The sequence below is a fragment of the Somniosus microcephalus genome, unplaced genomic scaffold (genome assembly GCF_052327205.1).
Source record: "Somniosus microcephalus isolate GS21.2 unplaced genomic scaffold, FLI_Smic_1.0 unresolved_chr3, whole genome shotgun sequence".
Taxonomy (NCBI): Eukaryota; Metazoa; Chordata; class Chondrichthyes; order Squaliformes; family Somniosidae; genus Somniosus; species Somniosus microcephalus.
The window spans coordinates 37,123,581-37,136,371 of record NW_028225181.1 but is presented as its reverse complement, the minus strand read 5'-3'; the positions used below and the strand labels follow the sequence as shown (position 1 = coordinate 37,136,371).

General features: G+C 47.2%; 1 protein-coding gene across 1 annotated transcript; it reads left to right on the top strand.

The window, feature by feature from the left end:
- Positions 1-490: 490 nt before the first annotated feature.
- Positions 491-2,194, top strand: LOC147091372 (uncharacterized). Its single transcript, XM_085976550.1, has one exon. The coding sequence runs from the start codon at positions 1,364-1,366 to the stop codon at positions 2,186-2,188; it is 825 nt and encodes a 274-aa protein (XP_085832676.1). The 5' UTR covers positions 491-1,363; the 3' UTR covers positions 2,189-2,194.
- The last annotated feature ends 10,597 nt before the right edge of the window (positions 2,195-12,791 follow it).

Below are 12,791 nucleotides of genomic sequence, written 5' to 3'. Positions count from 1 at the left end.
CAATTGCCTGTAATTATTGCATGCTAAGGTTGCAGTTTCTGTACTTTGATGTTGCATTATTTTTCAGTTCAAAATATAATGGCCCCGAAATTCGGGTCTCCACGGATGAGTACGCATGGGGTACTCACCCATAAGCCCAATGGAAGTGCCGGTTTCCTGCATACACTCCACATGCGTGGGAAACCGGCACATCCGTTCCCCTGAACGAAGGGGTTCAGAGGTCGAATGCGTGCGCAGGAGAGTGTGCGCGTTTGCATCGAACTTCGGGTTTCTTTGCAGGTTTTCCCGGTAGGGTAAGTCTCCAGCAGTTACACATATAAAAAGCAGGTGTAACGCCTGCTTTTTACAAGGTAAGTGGTGAATTAATTTAAATTAAGACATTTTTTCCACAGGTTTATCATTTTTAAATAATTTAAGGCAAGGTAAGTTTATTTTTAGCCCCATTAGATAATAAAATTAATTTTTTCAAAAATTTAAATTATTGTTTAAAATAGTTATTTCATGTACTTTATATTTTATTTAATCTTGTGATGTTTTTTAAAAATTTATTTGAAGATTTAGTGCTGTTTTTGGCCCGTAGAATTAAAAAGTTTTGACAGCTCTTCCTGTCAATCTTATGAATGGAGCATTTCCTGCTCCGATTGGCTCCCCATGGCCCACGTGATCCCAGGGGACGCATCGAATTAACTGCGCCCCTGGGATACGCAAGCACTGCATGCCGGCAGCTGGACCAGGCCCCGGGTCGGAAGTCCATGGGGGCCCACAGCTCAATGGCCGGTGTGCGAGGTAAGTGCAGATCGGGTCCTTACACCCGCGGGAAGCCCCTGACCTGAATTTCTGGGCCAATGGGTATTCTAACCAGGAGCAGGAATCCAAGCGGGATATCCCGCTCCCCTAAAACAGGGGCACAGAAGCAAATTGCACCATTCCAAATGCTGACTGGTCCCAGGATATGAAGTCTTCCTGAGATGTTCTTGTCCTTTGTGTCCCGGGTACCTCGGGAAGTGCTTTTGTTTGCTGGGCTAAAGGTAGATTGCTCATTTAATCTCTCCTTGACAAAATATCTGTTACTTTCATGTTGTATTTATTCCCATTTAAAGTATTGATTCGATAATCTATTTCCGATTATTCTTACAATAATAGAATTCAGCTCCACAGGTAATAGGATTAGATTATATCATTGAATGTTGGTAATGAGTTGCAGATTTCACGCTGAATTCCATCAAACTGCTGCTTTTGCTCCCAGCCTGATGTATAATTTCGCTGTTTATTTCCCTTCCTCACAGTGAACTTAGTGACGATTTTGATCCTGTCCCAGGGAAAGTGTGGTCTCTCCAAATGTGTCAGTCGCTACCTGGTGGCCATGGCAGCGGCAGATCTACTGGTCGTTATCCTCGACCTGATATTGAGGCACATTCCGATTGTTTATTGGGAAGAGTTTTATTTTGTGGAGTCCATCCCCGTTTGTAACATCCATGCTGTCCTGCTTTACGCAGCCACAGACTGTTCTGTCTGGTTCACCGTCACTTTCACCTTTGATCGATTTGTGGCCATTTGTTGCCAGAAGCTCAAAACTAAATATTGCAACGAGGAAACGGCGGTTGTGGCTCTGGGAACAGTGACTGTGCTGAGCGGTTTAAAGAACATCATCTGGTATTTTATGTTCACAGGTCGGTATTGGCTTGCGAACAGCCCCTGGTTTTGTGATGTCACAGAAGATGTTCGGTTATCACGGGCCTGGGGAACAATTGAGCTCCTTCATTATATTCTCACCCCATGTGTCCCATTTGTTGTGATTCTGCTGCTGAATGCTCTCACCGTCAGACACATTTTAGTGGCAAGCAGAGCCCGCAGGAGACTCCGGGGTCCCAGCGGTGGGGAGAGTCCCAGAGACCAAGAGATGGAGAGTCGCAGAAAATCTATCATTTTACTGCTTGTTATCTCCAGCAATTTCATCCTGTTATGGGCACTGTTTATGTTGTATTCTATATGGAGCCGGATGTTGTATTTGGGGCCTATGCCTGTATTTCTACCTAGTTATGTACGGGAACTGGGATTCATGCTGCAGCTACTGAGTTGCTGCACAAACACTGGGATTTACGCCGTGACCCAGACTAAGTTCAGAGAGCAGGTGAAGAATATAGGGAAATATCCCTTTACTCTGATTGTAAAATTAATTAAAGGATGAGATAAAGCAGAGACTTTTCAGCCTGAGAGTTGAGAGTTCCCTGGGTCTGATATTGTGGGGCCCTGCAAAAACATGGTGGCTCCGGCGCACCATACGAAATGGCGGCACTGAGGCCCCGCAAAAAGATGGCGGTACCCGTGCCCCGCACAAAGATGGCGTCACTGGGGCCACGCACAAAGATGGTGGCTCACAAACCCTGCTCAAAGATGGAGGCACACGTGAACAGCACAAAAATGGTGGGTCTGTGGCCCTGCAAAAATTTGGTGGAACCCGCGCCCAGCACAATCATTCTGGCACCAGCACCCCACACAAAGATGGCGGCACACGCGCCCTGCAGAAAAATGGCTGCTCTGGCACCACGCACAAAAATTACTGCTCTGAGGCACTTCAGAAAGATGGCAGCTCTGGTGCCACACACAACAATGGCGGTTCTGGGGACTCGCACAAAGATGGCAGCATCCATGCCAATGCAAAGATGGCTTCCCTGAACCTCCTGCCGGGCACAAAGATGGCAGCACTGGGGCCCCGCACAAAGATGTCGGCTCTCGGGCCCTGCACAAAGATGGCGGCTATGGGGCCCTGCATAAAGGTGGCAGCTCTTGGGTACCAAGGAAAAATAGCGGCTCTGGGGCCGTGCACAAATATAGCGGCTCTGGGGGCCCCACTCCATGTGGCGGCTCCAGGGCCCCGCATAAAGATTACCGCTCTGAGGCCCCGAAAAAAGATTGCGGCTCGGGGGCCCTGCACATTGATGTCTGGCCCGGTGCTCCACACAACAATGGTGGCACCAGCGCCATGAATAAAAATGGTGGCATTGCGGCCTAGCACATAAATGGTGGTAACCACGCCCGGAACAAAATGGCTGCTCTGATGCTCTGCACAAAAGTGGCGGCTCCAGCGCCCCGCCCAAAAATGGCGGCTATGGCCCCCCCGCATAAAGTTGTTGGATCTGGGTCCCCACACAAAGATGGCAGCACCCACGCCCTGCACAAAGATGGCGGCAGTTGTGCCCTACACAAAGATGGCGGCACAAGCGCCGCACAATGATTGCATCTCTGGTGGCCACACATAAAGATGGTATCTCTGGTGCCCCACACATAGAGGACGGCACCAGCACCCCCACAAGTTTGGCGGTTCTGGCGCCATGCACAAAGATAGCGGCTCTGCGGTCCCGCACAAAGATGGTGGCTCCGGCACCTCACACAAAGATGGCGTCACATGCGACCCACACAAAAATGCGGTCTCCGGCGCCCCACACAAAAATGTCGCTTCTGGCGCCCTGCACAAACATGCTGGCTTAGGCGGCCTGCAAATCAATGTCAGTTCTGGTGAAACACACAAAGATGGCTGCTCTAGGGCACTGCAGAAAGATGGCAGCTCTGGCACCACACGCAAATGTGTTGGCGCTCAGATCCCACACAAAGCTGGTGGCTTCCGCTCCCAGCACAAGATGGCACTGCTGGCCCCCTGCCCAGCTCAAAAATGGAGGCTCTGAGGCCCACCAGAAAGATGGTGGCACGTGCACCCCACACTAAGATATCAGCTCTGGGGCCATGCAGAAACCTGGCGGCCCTGGGGACCCGCACTTATATGGCGGCACCTGCACCCTGCACAAAAATAGCGGCACCCGTACTCCGCACAAAGATGGCAGCTCTGGTGCCCCACACATCCATGGCGGCTCTGGGGACCACAAAAAATTATGGCAGCACCAACTCAAAGCACAAAAAAGGCGGCTCTGGGCCCGAACAAAGATGGTGGCACCAGCGCCCCACTCAAAAAGGGTGGGAACTGCGCACCGCAAAAAGATGGCGGCGGCCACGCCCCGCAACATTGGCTACAATGGTGCCCCGCACAAAGATGTCGGCCCCGGTGCTCTGCACAAAGTGCCACCTACAGCGCCATGAAAAAAGACGGAGGCATAGAGGCATAGCACAGAAATGGCGGAAACCGCGCCAGCACAGCGATGGTGGCTCTGAGGCTCTGCACAATGATGGCAGCTTCGGCAACAGCCCAAAGTTGGTGGCTATGGCTCCCGGCATAAAATGTCGGATCTGAGTCCCCGGACAAAGGTGGCAGCACACACGCCCCGCATAAAGTTGGCTTCAGTTGTGCCCTGCACAACGATTGTGAGACAAGCGCCACACAACGATTGCATCTCCAGTATCCATGCATAAAGATGGCATATCTTGTGCCCCGCACATAGATGGTGGCACCTGAGGAAATCTACATGATATAAGGGGTTAATTCCAAGTGCTTGCTGGGTAAAAGTTTTCAGACTTGACACTGGGCAAGTGTCGATGTGTAACTAGAGCTACTGCACGTAATCGAACTACAGCCAAGAACAGATGTCTGCCCACCTAATGAGAATGTAGAAGTGAAATAATGAGTTCCTTTGATGTACCAATGACCTGATAACTTGTGACCGTAAGCAAAGCTAGCCTCCCAATATATGAGTAAAGAGGACCTCCGGTTACACGATTCATGCCCTGTTATAGATTAATGGTTGACTTATGTGTCCAGGATCCTTCTGTCAATATGTTATTTCTTCCTGATGATTAATCTAAAATGTATCCTGATAGAGGAGCAAAGGAATGTCAATCAAACTTGTTTGTTGCACTGTATAAATATGGAACGCTTACGCTGTATCATTGGAATAGTAGCCTCACCCCTTGAGTAGAGGTGCTGATTCCCCTTGCAAGAAGTGAAATAAAAGGCCTGTCCGTCTGACGAATCCAAGTGTGTATTGAGTCATTACCCAGAGCTAAGAAGTAAGGCACTTCTTCAATTTGGAGCTTCCACCGAGATGGCTTGCTGTACCAATTGGTGAGTTAACAGACGCCGAGTACGTTGCTCGGTTGGGAAAATCCCATCGGCCGAAGGTGGTGTTTTGCCACATTTTTGGGACTTTCCCTGCCAGAAGCATAGCTGCGCATAGTCTGTTTACTCCATTGGACAGTACTGCCATTGGGTAATTGACTCACAAGGTTCGGAGGTTAAACTGCCGTTGTGACTGCTTCCCTTTCAGAAACGGAACAGAGGATCAGCCATGAGGCACTGACACCCCGCGAACAGGATCGTGCAGAAAAGGACTGTATAAAGGTACCAGAGAGAGAAGGTTAAGTCAGGAATTTGATTAACTAAGGAGCTAGCGATTTATTGGAAATTGAACTAGCAAGGTTCCAGCTTGCTGAGAGAGAAGGTTAAGTCAGGAATTTGATTAACTAAGGAGCTAGCGATTTATTGGAAATTGAACTAGCACGGTTCCAGCTTGCTGAGAGAGAAGGTTAAGTCAGGAATTTGATTAACTAAGGAGCTAGCGATTTATTGGAAATTGAACTAGCAAGGTTCCAGCTTGCTGAGAGAGAAGGTTAAGTCAGGAACTTGATTAACTAAGGAACTAGCGATTTACTGGAAATTGAACTAGCAAGGTTCCAGCTTGAAGTTAGCTGGGGCAAATTGAAGGCCCTTTTTGCTAAAGATTTGTCCAAAGGGATTAGGGTAACAAAAAAGAGAGAAGAGTGGGCGGTTGTCTGAAACACAGTGTCAATGTTTAATGTTTATGAGAGTGAGTATTTAACTACTTGTTATGATCAATCAACTTTGCAGCTTTGTCCAGTAAGGCTGCATAGGTTGGGGATTTAGTAACACTTTGGTTGTTGTTTAACAAGTGTATTGTTTATTGTTTATTGTTAGCACGGTGGCATAATGGTTAGCACTGTTGCCTCACAGCGCCAGGGACCCGAGTTTGAATCCGGCCTCAGGCGACTGTCTGTGTGGAGTTTGCACATTTTCCCTGTGTTTGCGTGGGTTTCCTCCGGGTGCTCCGGTTTCCTCCCACAGTCCAAAGATGTGCGGGTTAGGTTGATTGGCTATGATAAATTGACCCTTAGTGTTAGGGGGATTAAATACGTGGGGTTACGGGGATAGGGTGGGATATGCGTCGGTGCAGGTTCGATGGGCCGAAATGGCCTCTATCTGCACTGTGGGGTTTCTGTGATTTCTGTGATATGTATTAATGTTTAGTCATGTCTGATCTGTAGAGGCGTCCCACGCAGATCATAGAGTGTTACGGAATTGTTGTATGTTTTAACTAAAATATTTAAGCTGAAAAAAAACTGCAGAAGGGGTTGGAAAAGACCCAAGCCGGGGAAGTGAGTCCTGCGGTGGAATGTATGGTTGAGAAAATAGTGATGTCTTTTACATGATCCGGTAAGCTATTGTGGATTCAGTATTTTCCCCAGTTAGAAATACCTTCCACGAGGGTTGAGAACCCTCGAGTTTTATACGTATGTATAGTTTATTAATCTGATCTGTAGGGGCGTACAACGCAGATCATGGATTGTCACGGGAGTTTAGATTGTTTTAAGTGAACCATTTAAGCTGCTAAAATGGGTGCTCGCACCAGTAAGCCACCCGAGAAAGGCACGCCAGCAGCCTTTATGTTAAAGAACTGGTCAATCATCCATTGCTCACCTACCAAATTGGTCCAAATGGACTGTAAATAAGACTAGACCCTTTCCCTCAGATAGTCATTTAACATAGAAAGAATTACTTGCCTCGAGGAATGTTTAACGAACAAGAGAGAAATAGAGAACAGCCAGATAAAAAGACTGCCTCTATGTTTGTTGAGTCAGAAGAAAAAAAAAATTACCCCGAAGAAACACCTTTCTCCTCTATTATGGTTGGATAACAAGGTAACTATAGAAGGATGAATAGAGGGGAATATAGAGGAAGACGTGGTAGAATAAGAGGGTATGGATGATCTTGTAATTGTTACAATTGCGGACAACCCGGACATTAGGTAAACCAATGCCCTGCGAAAAATTGTCAGAACCAAACCTCCAATAATGGATCTCCGTTAGAGAATAAAGGTCCTAATTTCACTGTCCATAACCCTTTTTCGGACCAGTCAGGAGATTACCCTACAAACGGACAGGGATTTAGGAGAAATAGAGATCAGAATTACTGACTGACACCAGCAGCCCCAGGCGCCACAGACCACTAAATGCCGGTTGTTTCTTTAAATTCACGCAGCGAACCTGAAGTTAAAATGCAAATAGCTGGGAGACCTATGTCATTTTAGTAGATACAGGAGCAACCTTTTCGGTGTTAGGGAAAGGATATTCAGAAGGAATGCCTATTAATGGGAAAAAGACCCCGATAGCTGGATTGGCTGGAATACTACAATGCTTGAATCAATCGACTCCCCTCACAGTAAAAGTAGAAGAATTTGAGGAAGAACACTCCTTTCTGTTATCAGGAGATGTCTCTATGAATTTATGTGGAAGAGACTAGCTGTGCAAAATGAATGCTACAATCATTTGCTCCCCATCAGGAGTAATATAGATACATAGAGATAGGAACAGGAGTAGGCCATTCGGCCCTTCGAGCCTGCTCCGCCATTCAATGAGATCATGGCTGATCTTCGTCTGAGATCATAGCTGATCTTATCAGTTCAGTACCCCTTCCCCGCCTTTTCTCCGTAACCCTTAATCCCCTTAGCCTTCAGAAATATATCCAATTCTCTCTTGAAAATATTTATTGAATTAGCCTTCACAGCCCTCTGTGGCAGGGAATTCCACAGGCTCACCACTCTTTGAGTGAAGAAATTCTTCCTCATCTCTGTTTTAAATGATTTGCCTGCTATTTTTAGACTGTGGCCCCTGGTTCTGTGCTCCCCGGCCATTGGAAACATTCTCTCTGAATTCAGCCTGTCCAGGCCTGCCATAATTTTATATGTTTCGATGAGATCCCCTCTCAATCTTCTAAACTCCAGTGAGTACAAGCCCAAACTATTTAATCTCTCTTCGTAGGTCATTCCCGCCATTCCAGGTATCAGCCTGGTGAATCGCCGTTGCACTCTTTCCATGGCAAGAACATCCTTCCGCAGATGGGGCGACCAAAACTGTACACAATACTCCAGATGCGGTCTCACCAGCACCTTGTACAGCTGTAGTAAGGTATCCCTATTCCTATACTCGAACCCCCTTGATATGAAGGCCAACATACCATTTGCCTTCTTAATCGCCTGTTGCACCTGCATGCTCTCCTTCAGTGACTGGTGCACAAGAACACCCAGGTCCCTCTGCACTTCCCCATCTCCCAATCTATTGCCATTTAGATAATAATCTACCCCCCTGTTTTTACCCCCAAAGTGGATAACCTCGCATTTATCCACATTATAGTGCATCTGCCACGTATCCGCCCATTCCCCCAACCTGTCCAAATCGCACTGTAGCCTCCTGACATCCTCATCAGAGCCCACCCCTCCTCCTAGTTTAGTGTCGTCAGCGAATTTGGAAATATTGCATCCAATTCCCTGATCCAGATCATTTATATATATTGTGAACAGCTGGGGTCCCAGGACAGATCCTTGCGGCACCCCGCTGGTCACTGCCTGCCACTCCGAAAACGAGCCGTTTATTCCAACTCTCTGTTTTCTATCCGCCAGCCAGTTCTCTATCCACGTTAATACTTTGCCCCCAATCCCATGAGCCTTAATTTTGCATGATAATCTTTTGTGTGGAACCTTATCGAAGGCTTTCTGGAAGTCAAGGTACACCACATCCACTGGCTCTCCCCCATCTATTTTACCAGTTACTTCCTCAAAAAATTCCAGCAGATTAGTCAAACACGATTTACCCTTTGTAAATCCATGTTGACTCTGTCCGATCCTTTCCCCATTTGTCAAGTGCTCCGCTATTTTATCCTTAATAATGGACTCTAGCATTTTGCCCACAACCGATGTAAGGCTTACTGGTCTATAATTCCCTGCTTTCTCTCTACCCCCCTTTTTAAATATTGGGGTAACATTAGCTACCCTCCAATCCACGGGTACTGTTCCCGAGTCAATGGAGTTCCGGAAGATGATCCTTAGAGCATCTGCTATCTCCAGGGCCACCTCCTTAAGTACCCTAGGATGTAGTTTATCAGGCCCCGGGGATTTGTCGGCCTTCAGTCCCCTCAACTTACCCAACACCATATCCCTAGAGATACTAATTTCTGTCAGCTCCTCCCTCTCATTAGTCCCTATGTTTGCCGATATTCCTGGGAGGTTATTTGTGTCCTCCTTTGTGAATACAGAACCAAAGTATGAGTTTAATTGGTCTGCCATTTCCTTATTCTCCATTATATATTCTCCCGAATCGGACTGCAAGGGACCGACTTGAGATTTTACCAGTCTTTTCCTCCTGATATACCGATAAAAGCTTTTGCAGTCTGTCTTTATGTTTGCTGCAAGTTTACTTTCGTATTCTATTTTCCCCTTCCTGATTAATCCCTTTGGCCTCTTTTGCTGCATCCTGCACTGCCCCCAATCTTCCGGTCTGGTGCTTTTTTTTGCCAGTTGATATGAACTTTTTTTTGATTTTATGCTGTCCCTAATTTCCCTCGTTATCCACGGTTGAGTCACCTTTTTAGGTTTATTTTTATGCCAAACCGGTATAAACATGTTCTGGAATTCTTCCATTCTATCTTTGAATGCTTGCCATTGTCTATCCACTGTCAATCCCCCCAGGAACACCACCCAATCAATCTTACCCAATTCCCGTCTCATACCCTCGTAATTCCCTTTATTTAAGTTCTGGACCTTAGTCTCTGATTCAATTTCCTCACTCTCCATCTCGACTGAGAGCTCGATCATATTATGATCGCTCTGACCCAAGGGGCCTCGTACAAGAAGATTGCTGATAAGTCCCTTCTCATTGCACAATACCCAGTCTAAAATGGCCTGATCTCGAGTCGGCTCCTCGACATATTGGTCCAGATAACCGTCCCGAAAACATTCCAGGAGTTCCTCCTCCTCAGAATTTTTACTAATTTGGGTAGTCCAATCAATATGTAAATTAAAGTCACCCATGATGACAGCTGTGCTCTTATCGCACGCTTCTCTAATTTCCCTTTTTATGCCTTCCCTCACCTCCATATTACTATTTGGAGGCCTATATATCACACCCACTAACGTTTTCCTCCCCGTGCTATTTCTCATTTCTACCCATACAGATTCCGTTTCATCCGAGTTAATATCCTTCCTTTCCATTGCATTAATCCCCTCCTTTACCAGCAAAGCTACCCCACCTCCCCTACCTTTTTGCCGATCCTTCCTAAATATTGTATATCCCTGGATGTTAAGTTCCCAGCCTTGCCCACCCTGCAGCCACGTTTCTGTAATCCCAATCAAATCATACTTGTTTACCTCTATTTCCACAACTAATTCATCCACCTTGTTCCTAATGCTTCTAGCATTAAGATACAAAGCCTTCAGGCTTGCTTTTTTCACACTCTCATTATGAATTAGTTTGGCCCTTTGTGTTTCTCTCCTTTGCTTATTGCTTCTCACCTTTCTACCATCTATTTCTGACTTCATATGACTTCCCTCTTTTCCACTACTTAGGTTCCCATCCCCCTGCCAAATTAGTTTAAATCCTCCCGAACGGCCCAGAAAATATCACCCCGAGGACATCGGCTCCCTCACAGTTCAGGTGTAGACCGTCCCCTTGGTACAGGTCACTCCTCCCCAAGAACTGGTTCCAATGCCTCAGGAATTTAAATCCCTCTCCCTTGCACCACTGCTCAAGCCACGTATTTAGCTTATCTATCTTACTCTCTCTAAACTTATTAGCTCGTGGCACTGGTAGCAATCCAGAGATTACTACCTTTGAGGTCCTACTTTTCAATTTAGCTCCTAACTCCCTAAATTCAGCTTGTAGGACCTCCTCCCTCTTTTTACCTACATCGTTGGTACCTACATGTACCACGACAACTGGCTGATCCCCCTCCCCCTTCAGAATGCTCTGCACCCGCTCCGAGACATCCTTGACCCTTGCACCAGGGAGGCAACATACCATCTTGGAGTCTCGGTCTCGGCCACAGAAACTCCTATCTATCCCCCTTACAATTGAATCCCCTATCACTATAGCCCTATCCCTCTTTTTCCCGCCCTTCTGTGCAGCAGAGCCAGTCATGGTGCCCTGAACCTGGCTGCTGGTGCCTTCCCCTGATAAGTCATCTCCCCCAACAGTACCCAAAACGGTAAACCTGTTTTGGAGGGAGATGACCGCAGGTGACTCCTGCACTACCTTCCTGCCTTTACCCTGCCTTTTGGTCACCCATTTACTGTCTGAGCTAGCCTTTACCTGCGGTGTGACCAACTCACTGAATGTGCTATCCACAAGATCCTCAGCATCGCGTATGCTCCAGAGTGAGTCCATTCGCAGCTCCAGCGCCGCCACGCGGTCCGCTAGGAGCTGCGGCTGGACACACTTCCTGCACACATAGTTGTCAGGGACAGTGTCCCTGATTTCCCACATGGCACAGGAGGAGCATGGCACGGGTCCGAGCTGCCCTTCCATGACTTAACCCTTACAATACCCTTTTATTTACTACGATTTAGCTTAATTATTGAATTCTACTTAGAATAAGTTTGTGAAAGTACTCACCAACCAGTCACCTACCTGTTTTCTGGTGTTGTATTTTCACTGCCGCCTCCTGTCCTGGAACCTTTTCCACCTAGGTTAGGCTCCTGAAATAAAAAAAATTGAACCTACCTTTTCAACTTCCCCTAACCCCTAAAAGGTTAGAGGAGGTGGAAGGGTGGGAAACACTACACTGTAGTGTTTCGGGTTTAGCAACAGCTCCACCTATATAAGAGTTACTGGCCTCCTGCTCTCCTGATTGCACCAGCTGTGAAAGAAAAAGCCCGCGAAAGGTGAACTTTTAAACTCACCCGCCTCGGGCTGCTTCCGCGCAGGTCCGCTGCTTCTCCGGCCTCGGGGCTGTGGGCCTTGGTGCCTCTGACTGCTCCCTCTCAAGCCTTTAAGCTCTCCCGCCTCGGGCTGCTTCCGCGCAGGTCCGCTGCTTCTCCGGTCTCGGGGCTGTGGGCCTCGGTGCCTCTGACTGCTCCCACTCAAGCCTTTAAGCTCTCCCGCCTCGGGCTGCTTCCACGCAGGTCCGCTGCTTCTCCGGTCTCGGGGCTGTGGGCCTCGGTGCCTCTGACTGCTCCCTCTCAAGCCTTTAAGCTCTCCCGCCTCGGGCTGCTTCCGCGCAGGTCCGCTGCTTCTCCGGTAGAAACCCAAGTAGATAAGGCATATGTGTACACAGTAACAGAAATAAAACACCCTGTTCTTTACGCATGGGAAATTGCCGACCCAAGTTTGAGTCACAAACTTGTCAGTCTGTTAGGAGCGTGGGGATTCGTTACAAGCTCCATAAAACAATACCAGGAATCCCTGAAACTAGGGAAATGGCATTCAAAATTGCACTGCACGGCCTGCTATGACAAAACAGGACAAGATTATCAGCCGTTTTTAAATTTAAAATACCTCCTAACTATTAGACTGCACAGCCCTATAAAGTTACAATTAATCCAGCTGCACCATTACGCAAAAGGTCACAGTATCCATTGTCAGAGAAAGCAGAAAAAGGAATTGAGCCAGTGATGGAATCATTGTTAAAACAGGGAGTTAACGCCAGATAGAATAAAGGTCGTTTGCAACATATCGTTGCCAAAAACTAAAAGAGAAATGAAGCATTTTCTAGGAATGACTGGCTATTGTAGACAATGGATATTGAACTATTCAGAAATAACCAGACATGAGCATGACAA